The sequence below is a fragment of the Ascaphus truei genome, chromosome 3 (genome assembly GCF_040206685.1).
Source record: "Ascaphus truei isolate aAscTru1 chromosome 3, aAscTru1.hap1, whole genome shotgun sequence".
NCBI lineage: Eukaryota > Metazoa > Chordata > Amphibia > Anura > Ascaphidae > Ascaphus > Ascaphus truei.
In genome coordinates, this window is record NC_134485.1 from 102,444,604 (window position 1) to 102,466,458 (window position 21,855).

Genomic DNA, 21,855 nt, shown 5'->3' on the forward strand with positions numbered 1-21,855 from the left:
TGTGCATGCATAGAAGGCTCTGTAATATGCAGTAATTAACGTAACAGGTTAACATTCAAATTATTTATTTAGCTGTTATTACAGGTTTGAAGCAGGGGGTCTCCGGAGCTGAACTGTTAATTTCATCTCCGGGGACCCCCTGCTTCAAGAGATACTTACCTCTGTACTGGTGCCGGTATCTCCTGCAGGCAGAGAAATGGTGTGTCTAATTTAATGGCGATTTACATGTCCTGCGTCACGCGGGCCAATAGGATGCCATGATGTTATCTGGTATGGCTTCCTATTGACTCGCGTGACCTGGACCTTTCAACTCCACAGAGATAATGACACCCCCTATAGAGATAAGTATCTCTGGAAATGAACACAGTTCAGCTCCAGAGACCATTTGCTCAAACCTGTAATAAAATTAAAATAATTAAAGTGAAAGTTAACCCGTATTGCTGCTGTAATATGTCAATGTATTCAAAGGGGCATCTGATTGGAAGGAAAGAAATGAAAAACTGCTTGCTTTACAGAACTATGGCCCATGTGTACTAAGGCAAAATTGGCAAAATTCTGGTGGCGTGGGAAATCTGTGTATACTGTACATGTATATCAGAAAAATAATCAATTTGATACATCTGGCACAATGTACTGTATTTGCCTCAGAATCACATATTTTCCCCCTGAATACTTCTACTTTAAAGACTCCTTGTACGTTCCTGCCTTATTAGTCTCCAGTAAGAAAATACAAAACAGAGGTTAATCAGATATTACATTTGCTTATTAGTCGATATACAGTACAGTAAACAGGTCGACAAGAACATCATAGTTTCTGTAGGATTTAGTACTGTTCTCATCAACAATGGTATTGTAGGAAAAAAAACAGTCGTTAATGATTTATCCTATTACAATGTAGCAAAACACAATGGGACACAACTACAATATAGTAATTTTTTAATGGAATGCATTTTGATCAATCCCAAGATTAGACCTCATCTGTATTAAATTGGAGCAGAAGACACAGACTGGTTTGGTTCCTTCAATGTAATTTTAAATGGCATAACAAAGGTTGTGAGAGAACTCCTTGTAGACTTTACTTAAACCCCAAATCATACTTGCACCAGTATAAAATATATGATTTGCAACTGATATTCTCTATGACAGTTATACTCAACTTTGTTCCTCAATAACCCTCAACAGCCCAGATTTTAAGGATATTTCTACTTCACCAAAGGTGGCTGAGCCACTGATTGAGCCACCTTGGGGACCACTGGTCTATGACATTACATACAATAAATGTAGCTTCTACCATACCTTATCGCTTCAGGTAAGAATTGCCAGCACTTGTACATAGTATGAGAGTAGTACATCATCATGTGGTAGAGAGACCTTGGACTTGACTTTGTGAGGTATATGCTGGAAAGATCTGTGTTTGCATAGAACGCTTAAAAAGAGAAAGGAAAGTTAAGTTTGTTGACAGCAAATATGAATTGACCTGAATATTCACTGACAACGTTAAACTGTATTATGAATTTTGAAGCACATGCCAACATGTGGAAACTTCAGGCTTGGCACTCTGTGGAATAAAGGATATCCATCCATCTCCAATTTACTTGCAATGTTATAAATGTGCTTTCGATACATATTTCAGGTAATATTTCCCTGAAAATAGGCACAACTGGAAGTGTGATTATGAATCGTATCCATGTATTTCAAGAAACAAAATACACTATTGTGAAAAACGTGCATGTCATACAGTATTGTGGTATGAGTTATCTGCTTGCATATGTCAGGCAATTGTCATTGAATGATTAGCCAAAAATTCAACATGTGGCACAGATCAGCAACACAATATGATCAACAAGAACTGTACTAAAAGTTGCCAACTAATATGGCCCACTTCTCCTGATCTCCTGATTAAATGTAGAAATCCCAAGAGGAGTGGTATAAGCTTGTATCCACATGGGTTATAGATAGTACTTTATTATAGTAAAATACACCATATGTAAGTGGTAGTTTATACTAACTATATTGTCACTGTATTTACTGTACTACTGACAGACATAAGGAGAAAACACTATTTTCTCAGGGAAAACAAATTATTAAATTGGTCTTTATTGTATATTATCAGTTACAAAATTATATTTACATTACCGAAATAGCATTTCACAACTCAGGAGAACCATACCAGAAAGAAAAGTCATATTCTATTTCATAGCAAACAACACTAGATGGCGCTCTAAATACTCTTAATACTCAAAATGTGCATGTAAATACTGATTAAATGTAAACAAAAGAACAAGTGAAAAATAATAACAGTGCAAAGTGATAAAACAATATAATCACGTGCAATATAAAAGTTACAAAAAACACACTCAAACCCTTAGAAGGACTGTTTCAGGGTCCAAACGAACATAGGCAAAGAAGAACCAGGGGAGCGATGGTACCTTAAAAGAGAAATAAACTACATAGTGCAATACTGTTTCAATATGACACAAGTAAATCTCCCAAGTGTACACCTAATAAGCTGAGAGGTATCAGACTAAGGTATAAGGTCACTGGCTGGAGCTGATAGGAGGAAGTGCAATCTCAAAAGAGAGAGACACGGAGACAAAATCACATCACGCCGTCGCTGCAGCTTCAAGCCGCCGTACTGCGTCTCTGCTAGGAGCCGATACGTCACTTCCGGATGGCGGCCGGTTGGAGGTGACGTCACGGAGAGGGAGAGAGACTGCTGGGAACTCCGTGACGTCACCTTCAACCGACCGCAATACCGGAAGTGACGTATCGGCTCCTAGCAGAGACGCAGTACGGCGGCTTGAAGCGGCAGCGACGCGTGATGTGATTTTGTGATCACCAACCTTCTATGCTGTTATCCCACTGGGATCTTGTAAGCCTTCATTTTTATTGTTTTGGATAAATCATGTTACTTTTTACCATTGGCTCTGTGTCTCTCTCTTTTGAGATTGCACTTCCTCCTATCAGCTCCAGCCTCTGACCTTATACCTTAGTCGGATACCTCTCAGCTTATTAAGTGTACACTTGGGAGATTTACTTGTGTCATATTGAAACAGTATTGCACTATGTAGTTTATTTCTCTTTTAAGGTACCATCGCTCCCCTGGTTCTTCTTTGCCTATGTTCCATTTCATAAACTGTTTTTATTCACCAACAAAAAACAATAAAGCAGATAGCTACAAATTGAGCGTGATAAGTCTTCTGTGCCTATCCTCAAATCCTGATCAGTTCTGTAAATAGAATTGTGTGCACATGTAAAGGATATTATGGTGGCTATGCACTACGCTCCGTGCTTTTGCGTCTGGCTGAAAAAAAAATCACGTCCGATACAAAGTGAAGCGGAGACGCGATTCACTAAGGCCTTGAGCCCATTTTCTATCGGACGGGCCAAAAACTGGCTTATCGTACGTGCAAGCTTTTCCCCCCTGCTAGCATTCTTAAACTTTACGTACGATAGCTGATAGAAAAATAAGTCGCCTGTAACATTTGCATGGAGATTCTGTATCTCCATGCAAGGCTGTTACAGGCGATCGTACACTAAATAAAATCATTTTAATAATAGTGTACATGAGCAGGGTGTCTCCGGAGCTGAACCGCATTGGTTTCAGGTCCGGGGACCCCCTACTTCAGGAGATACAGGTCCTGTTATGGGGTGCCAGTATCCCCTGCACTTTCAAGCGTCCGCGTCACGTGACCGAGACATTTACATTCTGCAGGGGATACCGGCACCCCATAAAGGGGCCTGTATCTCCTTAAGTAGGGGGTCCCCTGACCTGAAACCAATGCGGTTTATCTCAGGATACCCCCTACATATCTACACTACTGTCAAAACACACATATCAATAAACAATAATTCATTACCATAGCGGCTATCTGCTATGGTACTGAAGCTGCATTAATGTACATTTTAAGAATAGTGTGCGGGAGCAGGTGGTCCCCTGAGCTGAACCGCATTGATTTCTACCTCAGAGAGCCTGCTTCCAGAGTTACAGGCCCCAGTATGGGGCATCGGAGGCCAATGTCGCTGCCATCTTTATAGCGTCCAAAACGCGACGTGGGCTCTATAAAGATGGCGGCGACACTGGCACCGATGCCCCAAACCGGGGCCTGTAACTCGGGAAGCAGGTGGTCTCTGAGGCAAAAATCAATGCGGTTCAGCTCAGGAGACCCCCTGCTCCCGCACACTATTAATAAAAATACATTAAAGCAGCTTCATTATCTTAGCGGCTAACCGCTAAGGCAATGAAGGGGTTAAGGCACAATAGCATGTTTATTGGGGACAATTGCTCCCAATAAACATAGCAATATACAACACACACCCCCCCCGCCCCCTAACACATAAAGTACAGTAATGGGCAAAATAACTATTATCCAGATATGGATAATAGATTATTTGCCCATTATTAAACACATAAATCAGCATAAATAAATTGTGTTCTACTTACCCCCTGGCAATGATGGGCATCCGGTCACCCACCCTGCCCCCATTCATTTGTACAGTGGGATATATATATAGATATATATATATATATATATATATATATATATAAAGGAAAAAAGAGGAGAGAGCCCATAGCGTATAAAAGTTTTAATGAGGGGGAAGGGGGAGAGAGGGGGTAAAAAACGCACTTACAAAAATGCAATAAAATCAAGCATATGTGATATATATAATCACCACCATCCGGTTTTTCTGTAGACTCTTGGGGCAGTCCCAGGCTCCGTTGGCAATGGAGCACAGTCCCAGCAAATTCACAAGGCAGGTGTGCTGTACAATAGTCCAAGAAAGAGGTCCCGTAATAGTGGTGCCTATAGCACTCGCGCCTGGATCAATACGCTCCAGCGCTTAGTGTAGACTCCAATGTCTGTGCGTCTGACGTCACGACGCTCCCTGACGCGTTTCGTCAGTCACGGCTAACTTTCTCAAAGGGATATCATGAGAGGGGGAGGTCCGGTATTATATATGCAACCTCATGATGGTAATTAAAAGAAGTAACCTCCCCTACTCAGCTGCAATCGTTTTTTGTGCTGCTACACACTTATACACACACATTTACATGTAATACAGATAATTAACCCTAAAAAGATTGGAGGAGATAGTTGGAGTAAAAGCAAAATTTACACTCTGAATACCAGTCTAAATCCCAATTCATTTTAGATGAATGGCACATATTGTACAAAAATACTTATATATACCAGATCACTATATAAAAACCATAAATGTATACTATATGTATATTACCCATAGACTGGTATAACATTGTTCATAAGGACAGAAAAAAACCGAAAAAAATCCTAAAGGAATCAAACCAAAATAAAAGCATTCAGCCTGCATGTGGATCAAGACCTCGTTAGCCAATAGTATATAAGTGTATATATGGGATATGTTGTGATTACCCACAGGGTGCATCAGTTAATTAATACTTGAGCACACCTAGTATATAGAGAGGAATGACTCACATACAGGCTAATATTATATAAAATTACTGAAAAACAAGAGATCACATAACATCATATACAATATAGATAAAATGCAATAGTGTGTACATATACAAACACACACAGTCAAGTGCAAATATTAGCCTTAGCGGGTGTATGGATAATTTAAAATTGAATATAGACAATATCTCATGTGATCCTAATAGGAAAAAACTGATCAGATTGGGGATATTTTGAAACATCAGTCTGGAGTCTGTATGCCACAAACAAGGCTAGGACCTGGGGAACTATTTTATTGTGAGAGCATATTTTAATTAATTGTATTGTTAAGTTATATGGAAAAAAGTGTATGTATATAAAATATATAAAGAGGTGTGTATATGAAAAAATATATAATATATGTATAAAAGAAAACTTTACCCTTTATCTTTATCGCAATGAAGGGGTTAAGGCACAATAGCATGTTTATTGGGGACAATTGCTCCCAATAAACATAGCAATATACAACACACATCCCCCCCGCCCCCTAACACATAAAGTACAGTAATGGGCAAAATAACTATTATCCAGATATGGATAATAGATTATTTGCCCATTATTAAACACATAAATCAGCATAATAAATTGTGTTCTACTTACCCCCTGGCAATGATGGGCATCCGGTCACCCACCCTGCCCCCATTCATTTGTACAGTGGGATATATATATATATATATATATATATATATATATATATATATATATATATATATATATATATATATATATTGTGACAAACGCCCCTCTTTTGTAGTGCTGACGTCTGTCTGGGTTCTTCCCGACACAGTCTTCTAGGGTTATTTAATACAAAAACAGGATCATGCAAAGTATTAAGCTGCTTAACTCAGGCTTCTGCCTGCTTTATTTTCATCCAAGTAAGGTACTGCAGCTTTAACATGTGTAGGTTAGAGGTACTCAGATACTTTCATTCAGCAGTTCACTCATTTCATTGTTACAGTATTTCCCACACTGTTATTTCAAGTAAAAAGAAACCAAATTATATAAACAAAATCCTATCCCTTTCAGGGATCTAACTACACATCAAAATCAGTCTCTCTAACAGCTGCTGGCCAACTAAACTGGTTCCCCAGCTTAAAACAATGCTCTCTCATTTAGGGTCACAAGATACAGCACAGTCTTTTAGCAACAGCAGTAACCATTTGTTTGTCTTATCTGTTTGGGGTGTCCAGGCAAATCCTCTGGTACTGTGATACGTGGAGAGGCCGTCAACCTCGATACTGGATGCAGGAGAGTAGCGACACCCCCAGCCCCCAGGCTCCAAGGAGAGAGAGTGAAATGCAAAACCTCTCTGCTCTAAATACCTGTACATGTGATTAGAAGAGCAGGTGAGGGAGAACTAGAGCCATTGTAATCTGTGGTCTGGATTTTCCATCCAGCTGCCTGAGTTAATGTGAAGCTGTGGAACGGATCATTTTTAGCTATTCCTGCACTTTCTGCTCTAAAATGGGGCAGAAAGCTGCCTAACATCTTTGGACTATGTCACATATCCCCCTCCCCAGCTCACACCTACTGGGGTGAGCGGCCATGGACCTCACTGGGGTGAGCGTCCTACCTGAAATACTTGAGCTAACTCCTCAGTACAACATTAAGTATTCACATGATACGAATATGAACTTCATTATAAATTTACCAACCGAAAAGGGCATTTTTTTTTTTTTTTCCATATTGTAAGCTACCAATATTTTTTTCTCTTATACTACAGCCTTGTAATCTTAAGGGCCATCAACCCTGTATATTAATTTGTAGATATCGGCCATCTCGCTTTTATAGCGCAGTGTCAGGCAAACCACCTGACGGACGGACACCTCCTCTCTCTTGGCGCACTGTATCTCGCGCTCAGCCATCTGCTTCTGCAGCTCTCCAACCTGATCGTGCCAGACCTCCCTCAGGGTCTTCACCTCTTTCTGGTGCTTGCTCTGGGTTTGCATCAGCGCCTCCATTTTTTTGGAGCTCTGCAGATTGTGTCGCCTGGATCGCCGCTGATTCTGTATTCTGCAGTGCTTCCTGCATTTCTAACTTTTCCTGGATCAATTGCTTCTCCACTTTTTCTGCTTGGTGAAGTTTCTCATCACCTTCACTGATCTGGTCAGTCAAGTCTGAATTTTTCTGTGTCAGACTTACATTCTCTCTTTTTACAGTCTCTAAATTACTCAGGGTATTCTCATAGGTTTCCTTCAATGTACACAGCTCTGTGCTGCGAGCGTAGACCTCATGGCGTGAGAGTTCCAGCTCTGCTTTAAGCGCGCTAGCCTCTTGCCGAGAAACCCCCAACTCTGTGATGAAGTTTTGCACATCTTTCTGGGACATCTCATAGCATAGTTTCCAGTCAGTTCTTGTTTTCTTTGATTCGCTTGGCTCTCTGCCTATGATGGTAGCAGTAGCCTTTGTCATCTCTAGGCGTGTCGTCATTCCTGGGACGATTGCGCCAGGCCCTATGGGCTGTTGCTCATCTCGGCGCCTTTCTGACGCATGTCCTGACAGTGCAGGTTCAAGTGGCTCGGTCACTTCCCCTGTGACTTGAGGAACAGTTTTCTTTCTTTTTGCTTTATTAGCTCCAGAGATATCAGTGGTCCTGGGCACACACTCACTGTTATCAGCTTCCACATCTTGCTTGCACTCACAGGGCGTTGCTTGCTTTTGCAGCTGTTTGTCTTTGAAAATTTTGGGGCACACATCTTCCATGTGACCTACTTCACGACAGGCCCAGCATACTAAATTCATCTGTGGGTACGGCTCTCCTCCAGGGTCGTGATCATAGTATGGCCTGAAGGGACACTGTTTTGTATGGTTACGTACATTACACAACAAACATTTCACGTCGGCCATTTTAGAAACCCGGCAGGGACAATTGTTAGCTGCAATTTCACTCACTTCAGCAACTTACATACAGCACTTGCTAGCTGCAAATTCACTCACTTCAGCAAAAGGCATTAGCTTTACAAACAGCACTTGCTAGATGCAAAAAAAATTTTTTTTTCTTCAGCAAAACATTTTGGTTTTCTGTTTGGGTTCAGGGTGCTATTGCATCCACACTTCGCACATTCTCTGTGTATGCTAGAAGCACAACTGATATACACAGTGGAACAGACTTCACTCATAGCATCTGTATTTTACTTCAGCTGGGCGGCCATTTTAAACCCCCGCATTTATTTGCAAACCCACAGACTTTAGTGTCTGCCCGCATTCTCCACCATATGTGACAAACGCCCCTCTTTTGTAGTGCTGACGTCTGTCTGGGTTCTTCCCGACACAGTCTTCTAGGGTTATTTAATACAAAAACAGGATCATGCAAAGTATTAAGCTGCTTAACTCAGGCTTCTGCCTGCTTTATTTTCATCCAAGTAAGGTACTGCAGCTTTAACATGTGTAGGTTAGAGGTACTCAGATACTTTCATTCAGCAGTTCACTCATTTCATTGTTACAGTATTTCCCACACTGTTATTTCAAGTAAAAAGAAACCAAATTATATAAACAAAATCCTATCCCTTTCAGGGATCTAACTACACATCAAAATCAGTCTCTCTAACAGCTGCTGGCCAACTAAACTGGTTCCCCAGCTTAAAACAATGCTCTCTCATTTAGGGTCACAAGATACAGCACAGTCTTTTAGCAACAGCAGTAACCATTTGTTTGTCTTATCTGTTTGGGGTGTCCAGGCAAATCCTCTGGTACTGTGATACGTGGAGAGGCCGTCAACCTCGATACTGGATGCAGGAGAGTAGCGACACCCCCAGCCCCCAGGCTCCAAGGAGAGAGAGTGAAATGCAAAACCTCTCTGCTCTAAATACCTGTACATGTGATTAGAAGAGCAGGTGAGGGAGAACTAGAGCCATTGTAATCTGTGGTCTGGATTTTCCATCCAGCTGCCTGAGTTAATGTGAAGCTGTGGAATGGATCATTTTAACTATTCCTGCACTTTCTGCTCTAAAATGGGGCAGAAAGCTGCCTAACATCTTTGGACTATGTCACAATATATATATATATATATTGTGACAGAAACCAGGGGATGGTAATAAATTCCATATATAGGGCTCCCAGGATACTGAACAGTTTCTATCCTGTTTAGGCTGGAAAGTGCAGCCTCATATTACATGCACTCCATCCCACAGTTTGTCAAGTGCTGGAACTGAGGGATGAGGGATCCAGACCAGAGTTTGTCTGCTGCCTGATTTCTGTCACCTGTCCTGCTAGTTAGAAATCAGGTATTTAAGACTGATTTCCTGGTTCCTCTTCCCTCTCCCCAAGAGCCTGGAGGCAGGAAGGCTGCTGGAAGCAAAGAGGGGAAAAGCCTTTCTCCAAACAGGTTAAATCATTCTACTCCTTTTTTCTAAAACTGTGAAGTTCCTTATTTTTGTTGTTGGAAGTGGAAAAGCACTCCAACCCTGAGTCAGGGAAAACCTTAGTTAAGTTATTGCTCAGGTGAGCAGGCTTTTGTTTTGCTTTTGTTTCTTTTGTATGCACTGTGGCAGTTTCAGTGCCTGGGACTGAATAAACCAGGCATAGCCTGTTTAAAGGAACAGCACGTTACGCCTCGACATTTAACCTACCCTAAAAGATCGTGTTCTAACAGTCCCGGACAGATGGCGGAGCCCCGGAGTAAGCCGTTTGTCACATTTGGTGGAGAATGCGGTCAGAACACTAAAAGGTCTGCGAGTTAAAGAACTTTAAGAAAAAGAAAAAAAAGTTTTTTTCTCTCCAAACAAGATGGAAGACGTGGTGATTGCGGTGGTACGCAATGTCGCTGCCCAGAAAGACGCGAATGAAACCCAGCAACAGGTGAATGCAACCCAGCAACAGCTGTTAATAGCCCAGCAAGAGACTAATGCAAACCAGCAACAGACGAATGCAGCCCTGCAAGACGCGAATGCAGCTCTGCAAATCGCGAATGCAAACTAGCAAGAGACAAACCGCATGCTGAGAGAGGAGCAACAACGGTTCGCCCAGGGCTTACAGCAGGAACTCGAGATCCTGAGAGGGACTATCATTAAGACTCCACTGGCAGAGGCAGCCCCAGTCCAGAAAATGACCAGGGCAAGCAACTACCTTCAGAAGATGGGGCCCTCGGATGATGTTGAAACCTATCTTCTCACGTTTGAACGCACGGCACAGAGAGGGTTGGCAAGAAGCTGAGTGGGCCAGTCTAATCGCACCCTTCTTAAGCGGTGAACCCCAAAAGGCTTACTTTGATCTAGAGCCAGCCGAAGCTAACGTCTATGCAAAATTGAAGTTCGAGATCCTCGCCCGCCTCGGCGTAACCACGGCCGTTTGCGCCCAAAGGTTCCACGTATGGTCCTTCACGTTGGATAAAGCCACCTGATCCCAGATGTATGACCTCATCCACCTCGCTCGGAAGTGGCTACAACCCGAGATCAACTCAGCAAGCCACATCGTGGAACGGTTGGTCATGGACCAGTTCTTGAGGAAACTTCCCTCTGCCCTACGCCGTTTGGTCAGTAAGAGTGACCCCCACAATGCAGACGAGCTGGTGGCCCTCGTAGAAAGGTACAATGCAGCAGAAGAGCACCTACAACCCACAGTCATGGATTATCCTCACTACCCAAGGTTCCAGGACTCTTCCAGAGACGGTAAAAGGGTAAAATGGTTAAGGGGGGCTGAAGAGCGATGACCGCCTTCACACAGCACCAGCAACAGTGGCTCGCATACTAAGGGCAACAGCCAACATGAAGAGCCGAAATAGGGCTCTAAGTGGGACACAGACTATGTACCTAAATGTGTAAATTGTTATGAGAGGGGCCACACCGCAAAAGTTTGCCCACTAAATATTGAACCAATGCAATGCAACAGTGTTGAACCTTATTCATTGTGGTCTCAATGTATGGGCCCTAGCCCAGAGGACCCCTTGAATAACCATCTCGAGGCATTTGTAAAGGTAAATGGTTAGAGGGTTCGGGCACTACTTGACTCTGGGAGTATGGTTACACTAGTGTCCGAATACCTGTTGCCCATTGGGAAAAAACAGGTAAACAGTTCACAAAGAGTGGCAATTTGTTGTATACATGGGGATAATCACGAATATTCCACTGTTGATGTTCTTATTGAAACAGAGTTTGGTTCTTTAGATTTCAAAGTGGGTATAGTACCCAAATTGGCACATGATGTATTAATAGGGACCGACTTTCCCCATTTTCTAAAAATGTGGTCCTCCTCTCAGAATACTAGAGAATTTGGAATTACCCAGTATACCGAGGCTGCTAACAGGTAGTGCACACACTTTATGGCAACTTGATTGAAGAGAGACCCAGCAATGATTAATGAAACAATAAGCCTCCAGTATTGAAAACAGGGAGTTGGGTAATAGTAAGCCGGATAGAGGTACAGGGGGACACCTCCCTAAGGGGCGCCCCCAAGTAAATCACAGCCCGGCACTAACCGCCTCAATAATCTCCCTGAAATACCGCGTGGAGGTTAGGAGTACTCACGAAAAAGCCGTCCCTGTTGGTGCAGGGAATTCTGCAGCGTCTTCCTCTGTGCCTTGATAAGGATATTGCTGAGTTTACCTTGAAGGGACCAAAATTTTCATTCCGTAGGGCTAAGACACTAGCATCACACCTCTCGCCAAGTCACTTTCAAACTAAAACTGATCTTAAAAGAATTGGTAGTATTCCTAAAGGTTTTTATGCATGTGGAAATTGTTCCATGTGTAAATATGTTCATAGTACAAAATTTGTCCAAACTGACATCAATGGAAAAAAATATTTTATTAAAGAATTTTTGAATTGTAATACATCCTACACCATTTATCTTTTGAGATGTGGTTGCAAAAAATTGTATGTGGGACGAACCATTCGGCCAGTCAAGACCCGCATTGCCGAGCATGTCAGGCTTATTAAAAAGAATGATGTATCTCATCCAGTTCCCAGACACTTCTCCAGATGCCCTAAAGGGGGAATAGCCAACTTTTCCTATATGGCAATTGAACATATCCCTTGTAACGTTAGAGGAGGCCATAGAGAGGGGGTATTAAATAAACAGGAAATGTATTGGGTGTACACTCTGAACACACTCCATCCGGCCGGCATCAATCAGGAGTGGGAACTGAAACACTTCCTGATGGGGTAATGGCTAAGTTTTGGGGTGGGTTCACAGTATTCACCCAATTACATTGTGATCTGGGAGGTGACATATTAAGTTACTGTCTGTCATGCGGTTGCCACTGTATTCATGGATATGAATTATGTGAATAAATTGATAAAATGTTTATATCCCTTTAAGGTGAATCTTGATACTGAAAATGCTTTATAAGTACTGAAAAGATTTTATAAGTACTAGATATATGAAATCCTTTGTTATACATCTGTATACTTCCATTAATTGATACAGCTTTATATAATAATAATGATGCTGGTAACTTAAAACATCAGTAGTTGTGTTTTTAAATTTATCCATTATATGTTCTGTTTTGTTTTTAAGATTTTTCATGTGTATGTTGTAAATACCTTGTTGTGCAGCCATTGCAATGGGGATTGTTGTGGAGATAGTTATCCACTTTAATGATTAATCTACCACAGGTGAGGTTTAAATACGTTCCCTGTTTCTATTGGTGGCATACACTCACCACTCCCTATATCTATTTGGCTGCCATACACTATCAGCACTCTTTGAAAAAGTCCATAGCCTGGACGAAACATGTTAGAGTGGTTGCCTGATGTTTGCTGCTAGCGATCAATAAAGTTTTTTTAGACATCCATGCGTTGGCTGCTGAAGTTGCTGTGAACCACGGACCATCCTACCCCCTTCCTCCTCTCAGAATAGCGCCCAGAGTTCAAAAGCGGACCATAAAGAAGTAACAGAAGAAACAAATCCTTTCACTTTTTCAGAAATGGAGGTTGACGAGGGCCCAAATAAAAAGGCGAAAGAGGAAGAGTGCTGTAAAATCCCCTTTCCCATGGCTACCTTGGTAGGGAATACTCCAAATCAAGATGTTGAACAGGCGCTTACCACCCCAGAACAGGATAAGACCTTCGCTGACCTAGAGGTCAGTCCTGGGAGTTTTAAGAAGGCCCAGTGGGAAGACCCCACATTAGCGGAAGCAGACCAGAATAGTACTCCTGGCCAACCAGATAGGTCACTTGCCTACCCCTACTTCGAGGTAGAGAATGACCTAGTATATCGAGTTGATAAAAGGAAATCAATTATAACTAAACAATTATTGGTACCACGGACATTCCGTAATGTAGTATTACACCTCGCACATAGTCTCCCATTGGGGGGACACCTAGGGGTGGAAAAGACAAAAGAAAAGGTTCTCCGAAGCTTCTATTGGCCTGGGGTTCTGGCAGAAATTACAAATTATTGCTCCTCATGCCCAGAATGTCAGATCATCGCCCCGTTCAAAGCGTATCGTAGTCCATTGGTACCCCTTTCCATAATAGATATACCATTTAACCGGATTGCTATGGATCTAGTAGGACCCCTAATAAATTCGGCTAGGGGACATCAGCATATATTGGTAATATTAGATTATGCCACCCGATATCCGGAGGCAATTCCCCTATGTAGCACCTCTGCTAAAAACATAGCAAAAGAGTTAATAGTCCTGTTTACCCGGGTCGGAATTCCTAAAGAGATCTTAACTGACCAGGGAACACAATTTATGTCCCAAGTAACAAAAGAGTTATGTAAACTCCTAAAAATCAAGCATCTAAGAACCTCAGTCTATCATCCACAAACAGATGGTTTAGTGGAACGATTCAATAAAACCTTAAAAAGCATGTTACGCCGGGCGGTCGATAAGGATGGGTAAAACTGGAATTGTTTGTTACCATACCTGTTATTTGCCATTAGGGAGGTTCCCCAATCATCCACAGGCTTCTCCCCGTTTGAACTATTGTATGGCCGACACCCAAGGGGCTTACTGGATATAGCAAAAGAGACTTGGGAACACGAGGTTACCCCATACAGAAGTGTAATAGAGCATGTTGCCCAGATGCAGGACCGCATAGCTGCATTCCTACCTATAGTGAGGGAACACATGGAAAAAGCTCAAGAGGCACAGAGGAATACGTATAATAAGGGTGCTAGGGTCAGAATTTTTTTTCCAGGCGATAGGGTGCTAGTTCTGGTTCCCACCGTAGAGAGTAAATTCCTTGCTAAGTGGCATGGGCCATATGAGGTCTTGGAAAGAGTGGGAGAAGTAAATTACAAGATGAGACAGCCAGGTAGAAGGCAAACTTTTCAAAGTCCAACTTTTTTATCACCTGTCTTTAGCTGGCGAGCTTTTTTGAACGCAACTTTCGCGTACGATAACTTTCCGTAGCTTAGTGAATCCCGAAGAAGGGCAGAATTGAACGCAATCAGGTTATCGTACGAGTAAAGTTGGACTGAATAATTTCCAGGAAAAAGTCAGTTTAAGACCGCAAAGTGCCTGTTTGAGTGGCTTTGTGAACCGTGTTAGGCGGAACATAACGTTCTAAGAGCACTTTGCGTTTTTGAAACGATTTATCACAGCTTAGTGCATAGCCCCCTATGTCTTTTACACAATTTTTGATCAGAGAAAGGTTAATTATAGTGCAATAAAACACTGCTCACCTACACAATTATAGGTTTATAAATTAAGTTATTATAAATTGTTTATTTGCTATTTCTTCCTAATAAAGTTAAGGATTATAGAGATCCAGAGCTCTTCCAATGATGTTTGGGGAATAAAACTGTCATTACAGTATGCCTTTTATACAGTTACTAGCTGATATACCCAGCGTTGCCCAGGATTGCGGGGGGAGTGGAAGGGCAGGGAGAGAGGTGTGAAAGGCAGGGAGAGGGGGGTGAAAGCAGGGAGAGGGGAGGGTGAAAGGCAGGGAGAGGGGGGTGAAAGGCAGGGAGAGGGGGGGTGAGAGGCAGGGAGAGGGGAGGGTGAAAGGCAGGGAGAGGGGGGTGAAAGGCAGGGAGAGGGGGGGGTGAAAGGCAGGGGGAGGGGGGGAAAGGCAGGGAGAGGGGGGGAAAGGCAGGGAGAGGGGGGGAAAGGAAGGGAGAGTGGGTGAAAGGCAGGGAGGGAGGGGTGAAAGGCAGGGAGGGAGGGGGTGAAAGGGGGGGGGTAAAAGTCAGGGAGGGGGGTAAAAGTCAGGGAGGGGGGGTAAAAGGCAGGGAAGGGGGGTAAAAGGCAGGGAGGGGAGGTGAAGGCAGGGAGGGGGGGTGAAGGCAGGGAGGGGGGGTGAAGGCAGGGGGGGTGAAAGGCAGGGCCGGGGGGGGTGAAAGGCAGGGCCGGGGGGGGGGGGGTGAAAGGCAGGCCCGGGGGGTGAAAGGCAGGGAAGGGGGGTACAAGGCAGGGAGGGGGGGTGAAGGCAGGGAGGGGTGGTGAAGGCAGGGAGGGGTGAAAGAAAGGGCCGGGGGGTTGAAAGGCAGGGCCGGGGGGGGGGTGAAAGGGAGGGCTGGGGGGGTGAAAGGGAGGGCCGGGGGGGGTAAAAGGCAGGGCCGGTGGGGAGGGGGGATGAAAGGCAGGGCCGGGGGGGTGAAAGGCAGGGCTGGGGGGGTGACAGCCAGGTCCTGGGGGGCTGACAGCCAGGGCCAGGGGGGGGTGACAGGCAGGGCCGGGGGGGGGGTGACATGGAATGCTGGTTAAAGAATTTGGATTGTCCCACTGGGCTTGTCTGGTATTATTCTGGGACTCTACATCTATGTTATGCTGGCAAGGTCCTCTTAATGTATCTATAAGAATGTGAAAAATATACTGTGCCTATTTTCACCCACAATGGTCTTGGTGTTTAGTGTGGTGTAGGAGTGGAACATGGGTCGGTGTGTGGAGTGGTATAGCCACAAAGCAAAGGAGAAATTGGCACGATAGAAAGGGTAAGATACTTACAGAAATGTAAAAATTGAAAAAAAGGACTGAGGAGATAATAGAATTAAATAAAGTTTTGCTTCAAGCTTGCATCAGAAGACGGCAAAATATTTATTTTCACAAAAAAAATGATTTTTTTAAATTGATTCAAAAAACTAAAATCCTTCCTACTCATAATTCTAAAAATAAATAAAATACATTTTAAAAAGCCTTTGTGTCCGGTTTAATTTTCTTATGGACTGATTTTGCTGTTAGAATTATCCACATTATCCTATTAGAATTAGTGTAACCACATTTAAAAGGATCCAACATACATATTGTAAATGTTAATAACCCTAATGCTAATTGGTATGAACTGAATCTTAGAATGGGCAAACACACATTGGGTTTGCCATTTGGTAATTGAGTTTTCTATGTCTCTATGTATTTGAGCTAATTTTTGTTTACAGTAAGTACAGTACATTTTTATAAAAGTCAGTCATAAAGCATGGGTCACAGTAGCACATTGGTCTTCCTTTCATTAACAAAGGATAATAACCCCTAATATACAGTAAATGAGTCTTACAAAGTATGCATATAGACTGTATCGTTTACAAGAAACCAATAAGGAGCAGGCCCATAAAAACTCTGAAACGTATGTTTTACCTTCTTCATTTTTCATTTCTGCTTTCAAGAGCTTTAATCCTACACAAGCACTGAGCAGCCGATCTGTCCCATTCACACTGGTACCCAAGCGAGCAGCGACGGCTGCTGCAGACAAGGCTAGCTCTGACTCATGCAACACATCAAAAACTCCCAGTTCACATGCTGCAAACATGGTCTACAAGAGAAAAGAATCACTGTAAGTAGAATTTTCATTCATATCTAGCACTGTCAATAAACTGAGCATTGTACATATAGGTCTATTTACTACAGTCATTTTGGAGTTAGGAAAGTGTTTGGTGATGTATTTTACCATTCTTTGGAGCGCAGTTACTTCAAGAAATATCTTACATTAGGTGTCGATCTTTAGAATATAACAAAAATAAATGCGCACCAGATTGTGAATAATTTAAACAGTGTATGTAGTTGATAAATAATCAATTGGCGATTTTCCAAAATAGGATCAATATCCTTAATGCGATACATTAATAAGCCAGCATATTAAAAGTGGCAGTGAATAAACAAAGTGAAGTGAAGAAACAAATACAACACTCGAGTCTGCAGCTATTCAGTAGGGATGGCCCCGCATCCCAAAAGCTAGTTAAGAATAAACAGAAACAGCACACAACTCATTGAGTATTAAAAATTATAATTGCTAATTGCAAGGAGGGTAAGAATTGCATGTACATTTATCTCAATAAATCAGGTAGTACATGTTAGGGACATGTTACCACATAGCGCACGTGTCTGGCCATCAGGACTCCTAGATTTCCTCATCAGCTGGCACCCGTCGTACTTGGTTCCTGAATCTGTGGGGTCCGGTTCTCATGGTACATCAATAGGGCTCTAGGTACTCAGTCCCCAGTCCTGGATCCTCTGATAGAGTGAGTATTTGCGCTATCTAGTATTAGTAATACAACCGTAGGGGGAAACTCACGACACAAACACAGCAGCACGCCATGTGGAGTAGTTCTGGGTCCCAAGCGGCAAACACTGACGTCACAAACTCGGCCGTCAGGCGATTAACAGCGGATGGAAGCATCCGTGAGTTGGAGGAAGCCACAGACCCAGGCTATCTGGCAGTGTGCTGGCGATGTATTCGGAGCTAATAGGTAAAAAATTCCAATAGCTTATCCTACGCGTTTCATAGCTATTACCTACTTCATCAGGGTACTATGCTTAGTTGTTTAAATCAGAAGGCATACATACAGCCAATCATGGCAAAACCCACATTCACCTCACAAAAGCTAACACAATTTTATACATAATCATAAAATCACATTACAAATCATTTAATAACAACAAAAGGTAAAATAAGAGAGCATACATAGCTAATATGTATGCTCTTTTTTACCTTTTGTTATTATTAAATGATTTGTAATGTGATTTTATGATTATATATAAATATGTGTTAGCTTTTGTGAGGTGAATGTGGGTTTTGCCATGATTGGCTGTATGTGTGCCTTGTGCTCTGACCAATCCTGGAGAGCTGCAGGGTATTTAAACTGGTTTAGAACACTAAGTATACATCCCTGATGAAGTAGGTAATACCAACGAAACGCTTAGGATAAGCTATTGGAATTTTCTACCTATCAGCTCCGAATACATCGCCTGCACACTGCCAGATAGCCTGGATCTGTGGCACCTTCCAACTCACTGACACTTCCATCCACTGTTAGTCGGTTGACGGCACAAGCTTGTGATGTCAGTGTTGCCGCTTGATACCGGGAGCCATTATTCACTTAAATGTTAGGAACTTCCAAATCTGCTGTTTCCACAAATCAAAGTAGCAGCTCATCCCAGAGGCTATTAAATCAAACCGTAAATGGTTGATCAAAACAGCGTGTTGCTGTGTTTGTGTTGGGAGTTTCCCCCTATGGCTGTATTACTAATACAAGATAGCAGAAATACTCACTGACCCTATCAGAGGATCCAGGACTGAGGACTGATGATCTAGAGCCCTACGGATTTACCCCGAGAACCAGAACCCACAGATCCAGAAACCAAGTACGACGGGTGCCAGCTGATGTGGAAATCTAGGAGTCCTGATGGATAACATGTACCTGACAAGTAATGCCTGATTTATTGAGATATATATATGTGCAAAACTTTCCTTCCTTGCAATTAGCAATTATAATTTCTAATACACTATGAATTGTGCGCTGTTTCTGTTTTTTTCTTCACAGATCTTTAGAAGCCAGAAAGTTATGTCACCTTAAATTTGGTAAAGTAATTTTTTTACATTTATTATAGGGAGGATAAGGTATTCATAGAGAGCTTTATATTACATAACCTCACAGTGTTTTTGATGCTGAAAACAGAGCATAGAATTGAATTTGATTCGGCAAATGTGCACCACCTTTTATAGTCGCCAAATCCCATACTGCAGTACCAGGGGAGGTCTCTTTGCATCAAGCTCAGCCTGTATGTATAGACAGAGGCCTCCCATTCTACAAAGATCAAAGCAGGTGTGAGGTTTCTGAAAATATGGTTGAGTGATTCCTCTTGTTTAAAATAGTCCCCCTCCTCCTCCCCTCAGGTCTAATTTTAAATCATCTATAGTAGCGTCATTTCTCATTCTGTTGAAACTAAGACTAAACAGACTTCACAAGCTTCTTACCTGTAAAATCATATTGTTTAAAGCCATCTAATTAGATCAAAATCTTGCAAGTAACAGTGGTACATGATAACATATACTCGTGTATACAGTATGTATTAACAGTAATTTATAACATCAGCTGCATAGAATAATCCTAGTTTAGGAAGAGGTTTTTTTCTTACCTTAGAAACTAAAAAGCCATCTTTATATTCAAGTATTTGCTTTGGATAGTCAAGCTCTTCTGAAGAGTTCATATTGTTGTGGTTTACAACAGTTCTGATGTTCTTTATCTGCGTAAGCTGCTTTGTAAGTAGAGATATATAGGTGTGCAATGATTAAGTAAGCCTATCAGCCAGTTGCTAACTTAAGCCTGCCTCTTTTGTATTTGTATACGCATATGGCATCTGCTGACCACGTCAGAGTTTAGCACGTCATCCTTATGCATTAAGTGTCGCCAAATAATTAATGCTTCCATCTTTTGACCCAATGTACCATGTAACAAAACAATTAACCCGTAAAGGATAGTGATAGAAAGGACAAACATTTTACAACATTTTTGGCACTTCTGACCACTGCTATCTATTTAAAAATGGCATTATTAGGCCACAAAATAATTAAAACATTTAAAACACAGTGGCACATAGAAGTTAGAGGGCGGACCAAAGTATGGTTGCTAACATTCTGCATATTTCATATATGAAAATGTCCGCTGTCATGCATTCTAGAGTAGGTTTACAAACAGTATTATCAACTGATATTGCATCTCATAGGGGAATATTATTTCCAAGGTCCATAACTTACAGTATAACACACTAGATCGAGTCCTGAAGGAAGAAATACAGTGATATTACAGTACCTCCTATTATAAACCCAGAGAGAGGTAATGTTAGTAGCAGCTGTGCGTGCGGCAACCCGCTTGTGTATAGCGGTGTCGACGCCTAGCAAATTCCTGGACTGAAATGATGACGTAGAGAAACAGAAGCGATCCGGAGCAGCAGCAAGGAAAATAATGTCCGAAAAGTTTTAACGGAAACCCAGGTGAGTGAAATAATGTAAATAGGCTTTATTTTGACATACTGTACACAAAAGTAGCAGTCTCAAAGAAAAAACTCTCACGCGTTTCACGCTTAAGTGGCGCTCTCTCAATGAGTACAGTAAATCAGAATCAAGAGCATATATATAGACACATGAATTATAAAAGAAGCAGACACAGCTGATTATAACAAATAGTCATGACACAATTCAAACCCGTCCAATGAAAGGTATACTTGAGCTCTCCACCTGAGCCTGTATGTTCAATCATGTAGATGTTTAAAAAAATCAACAGAATCTCAAATAGCTGAAATTGATCAAAATATAGACATTCTAGTATAATTCCTTAAAGTGTTAATGTACAGATAAATAGATATGATAAGAGGGTGACCCTGAAGTGAGTACAATAGATTTATAAGAAAATGAATATAGACATGTTGTGTAGAAACACCTAAGTGTCAAACTATTGGCAAACTCAAATATACAGCAAATGTTAATACAAAGCAGCAATAAACACAATGATATCCCCTACATACTGTAAGTAACAAGTAATTCTTAACAAGAATCTAAACGTAAGACTAATTAAATAAAACTCATCAAATAGGGAAACATATACTGTATAACATTGGACTCAAAAAAAATATTTAGGGCCCATTCAGTATTTAGACCGTATGGGAACAGGGACATATTCCAATACGTGTATGCATTTGAGTGAATTTAGAGAACCTTATGGACATTGGACAAAATGTTTGGAAACTGGGTGACATATCTTCCCTACCAATCAATCTTACATGTTCCATGACTCGTACTTTTAGTAATCTAGTAGTAAGTCCTACATATTGTTTTTGACAATCACATATCAGTAGATAAACAACATGGTTGGTCTGACGTAATTAAAGATTTAATCGTAAAACTTCTGGTCCTCTTTATTTTCAAAGGTCTGTGCTTTTTGTAATTAGGGACAGATCTTACAATGGACACATTTAAATGATGCTCAGGGTAGCCTTTAATTCATCATGCTGCTCTGCAAGGACACACTGGTTACTCAGACATTCCTGCAGCATTTATACTTCATTAGCAGCCTGCAAATTTTCTTCTTGCAGACATCGCTGCTTCTCCTTGGCATTCTGTAGGTGCATATGCAGACCTTGCTGTTGGCTCTGCAATAAGTGATCTGCTTGTGTGTGTAGCCTGGAGCTCCCGCAGCTCCTTGAGACCCCCCTCCCTTGGAGCAGTGCGGTCGCGGGTGCCGTCGGAGCCAGCGCCGGGCCCGACGGCTACTTCCAAGGGTG

General features: G+C 42.0%; 2 protein-coding genes across 6 annotated transcripts in view; one reads left to right on the forward strand and one right to left on the reverse strand.

Annotated features, from left to right (window-relative positions):
- The window catches only part of LOC142491684 (acetylserotonin O-methyltransferase-like), a 74,182-nt gene extending 54,316 nt beyond the window's left edge, over window positions 1-19,866 (reverse strand). For all 3 annotated transcript variants that reach the window (XM_075594603.1, XM_075594605.1, XM_075594604.1), the window contains exons 1-3: window positions 19,714-19,866; window positions 16,936-17,110; window positions 1,297-1,426 (exon numbers count right to left, since the gene is read on the reverse strand). In XM_075594603.1, the coding sequence (XP_075450718.1) occupies window positions 1,297-1,426; window positions 16,936-17,110; window positions 19,714-19,785 (377 nt within the window). In that variant the 5' untranslated portion in view covers window positions 19,786-19,866. The remainder of the gene's footprint in view (window positions 1-1,296; window positions 1,427-16,935; window positions 17,111-19,713) is intronic.
- LOC142491685 (uncharacterized) overlaps window positions 1-21,855 on the forward strand; it is a 143,641-nt gene that overhangs the window by 27,554 nt on the left and 94,232 nt on the right. For all 3 annotated transcript variants that reach the window (XM_075594608.1, XM_075594609.1, XM_075594606.1), the window contains exon 3: window positions 16,965-17,131. In XM_075594608.1, coding sequence (XP_075450723.1) covers window positions 17,095-17,131 — 37 coding nt within the window. In that variant the 5' untranslated portion in view covers window positions 16,965-17,094. The remainder of the gene's footprint in view (window positions 1-16,964; window positions 17,132-21,855) is intronic.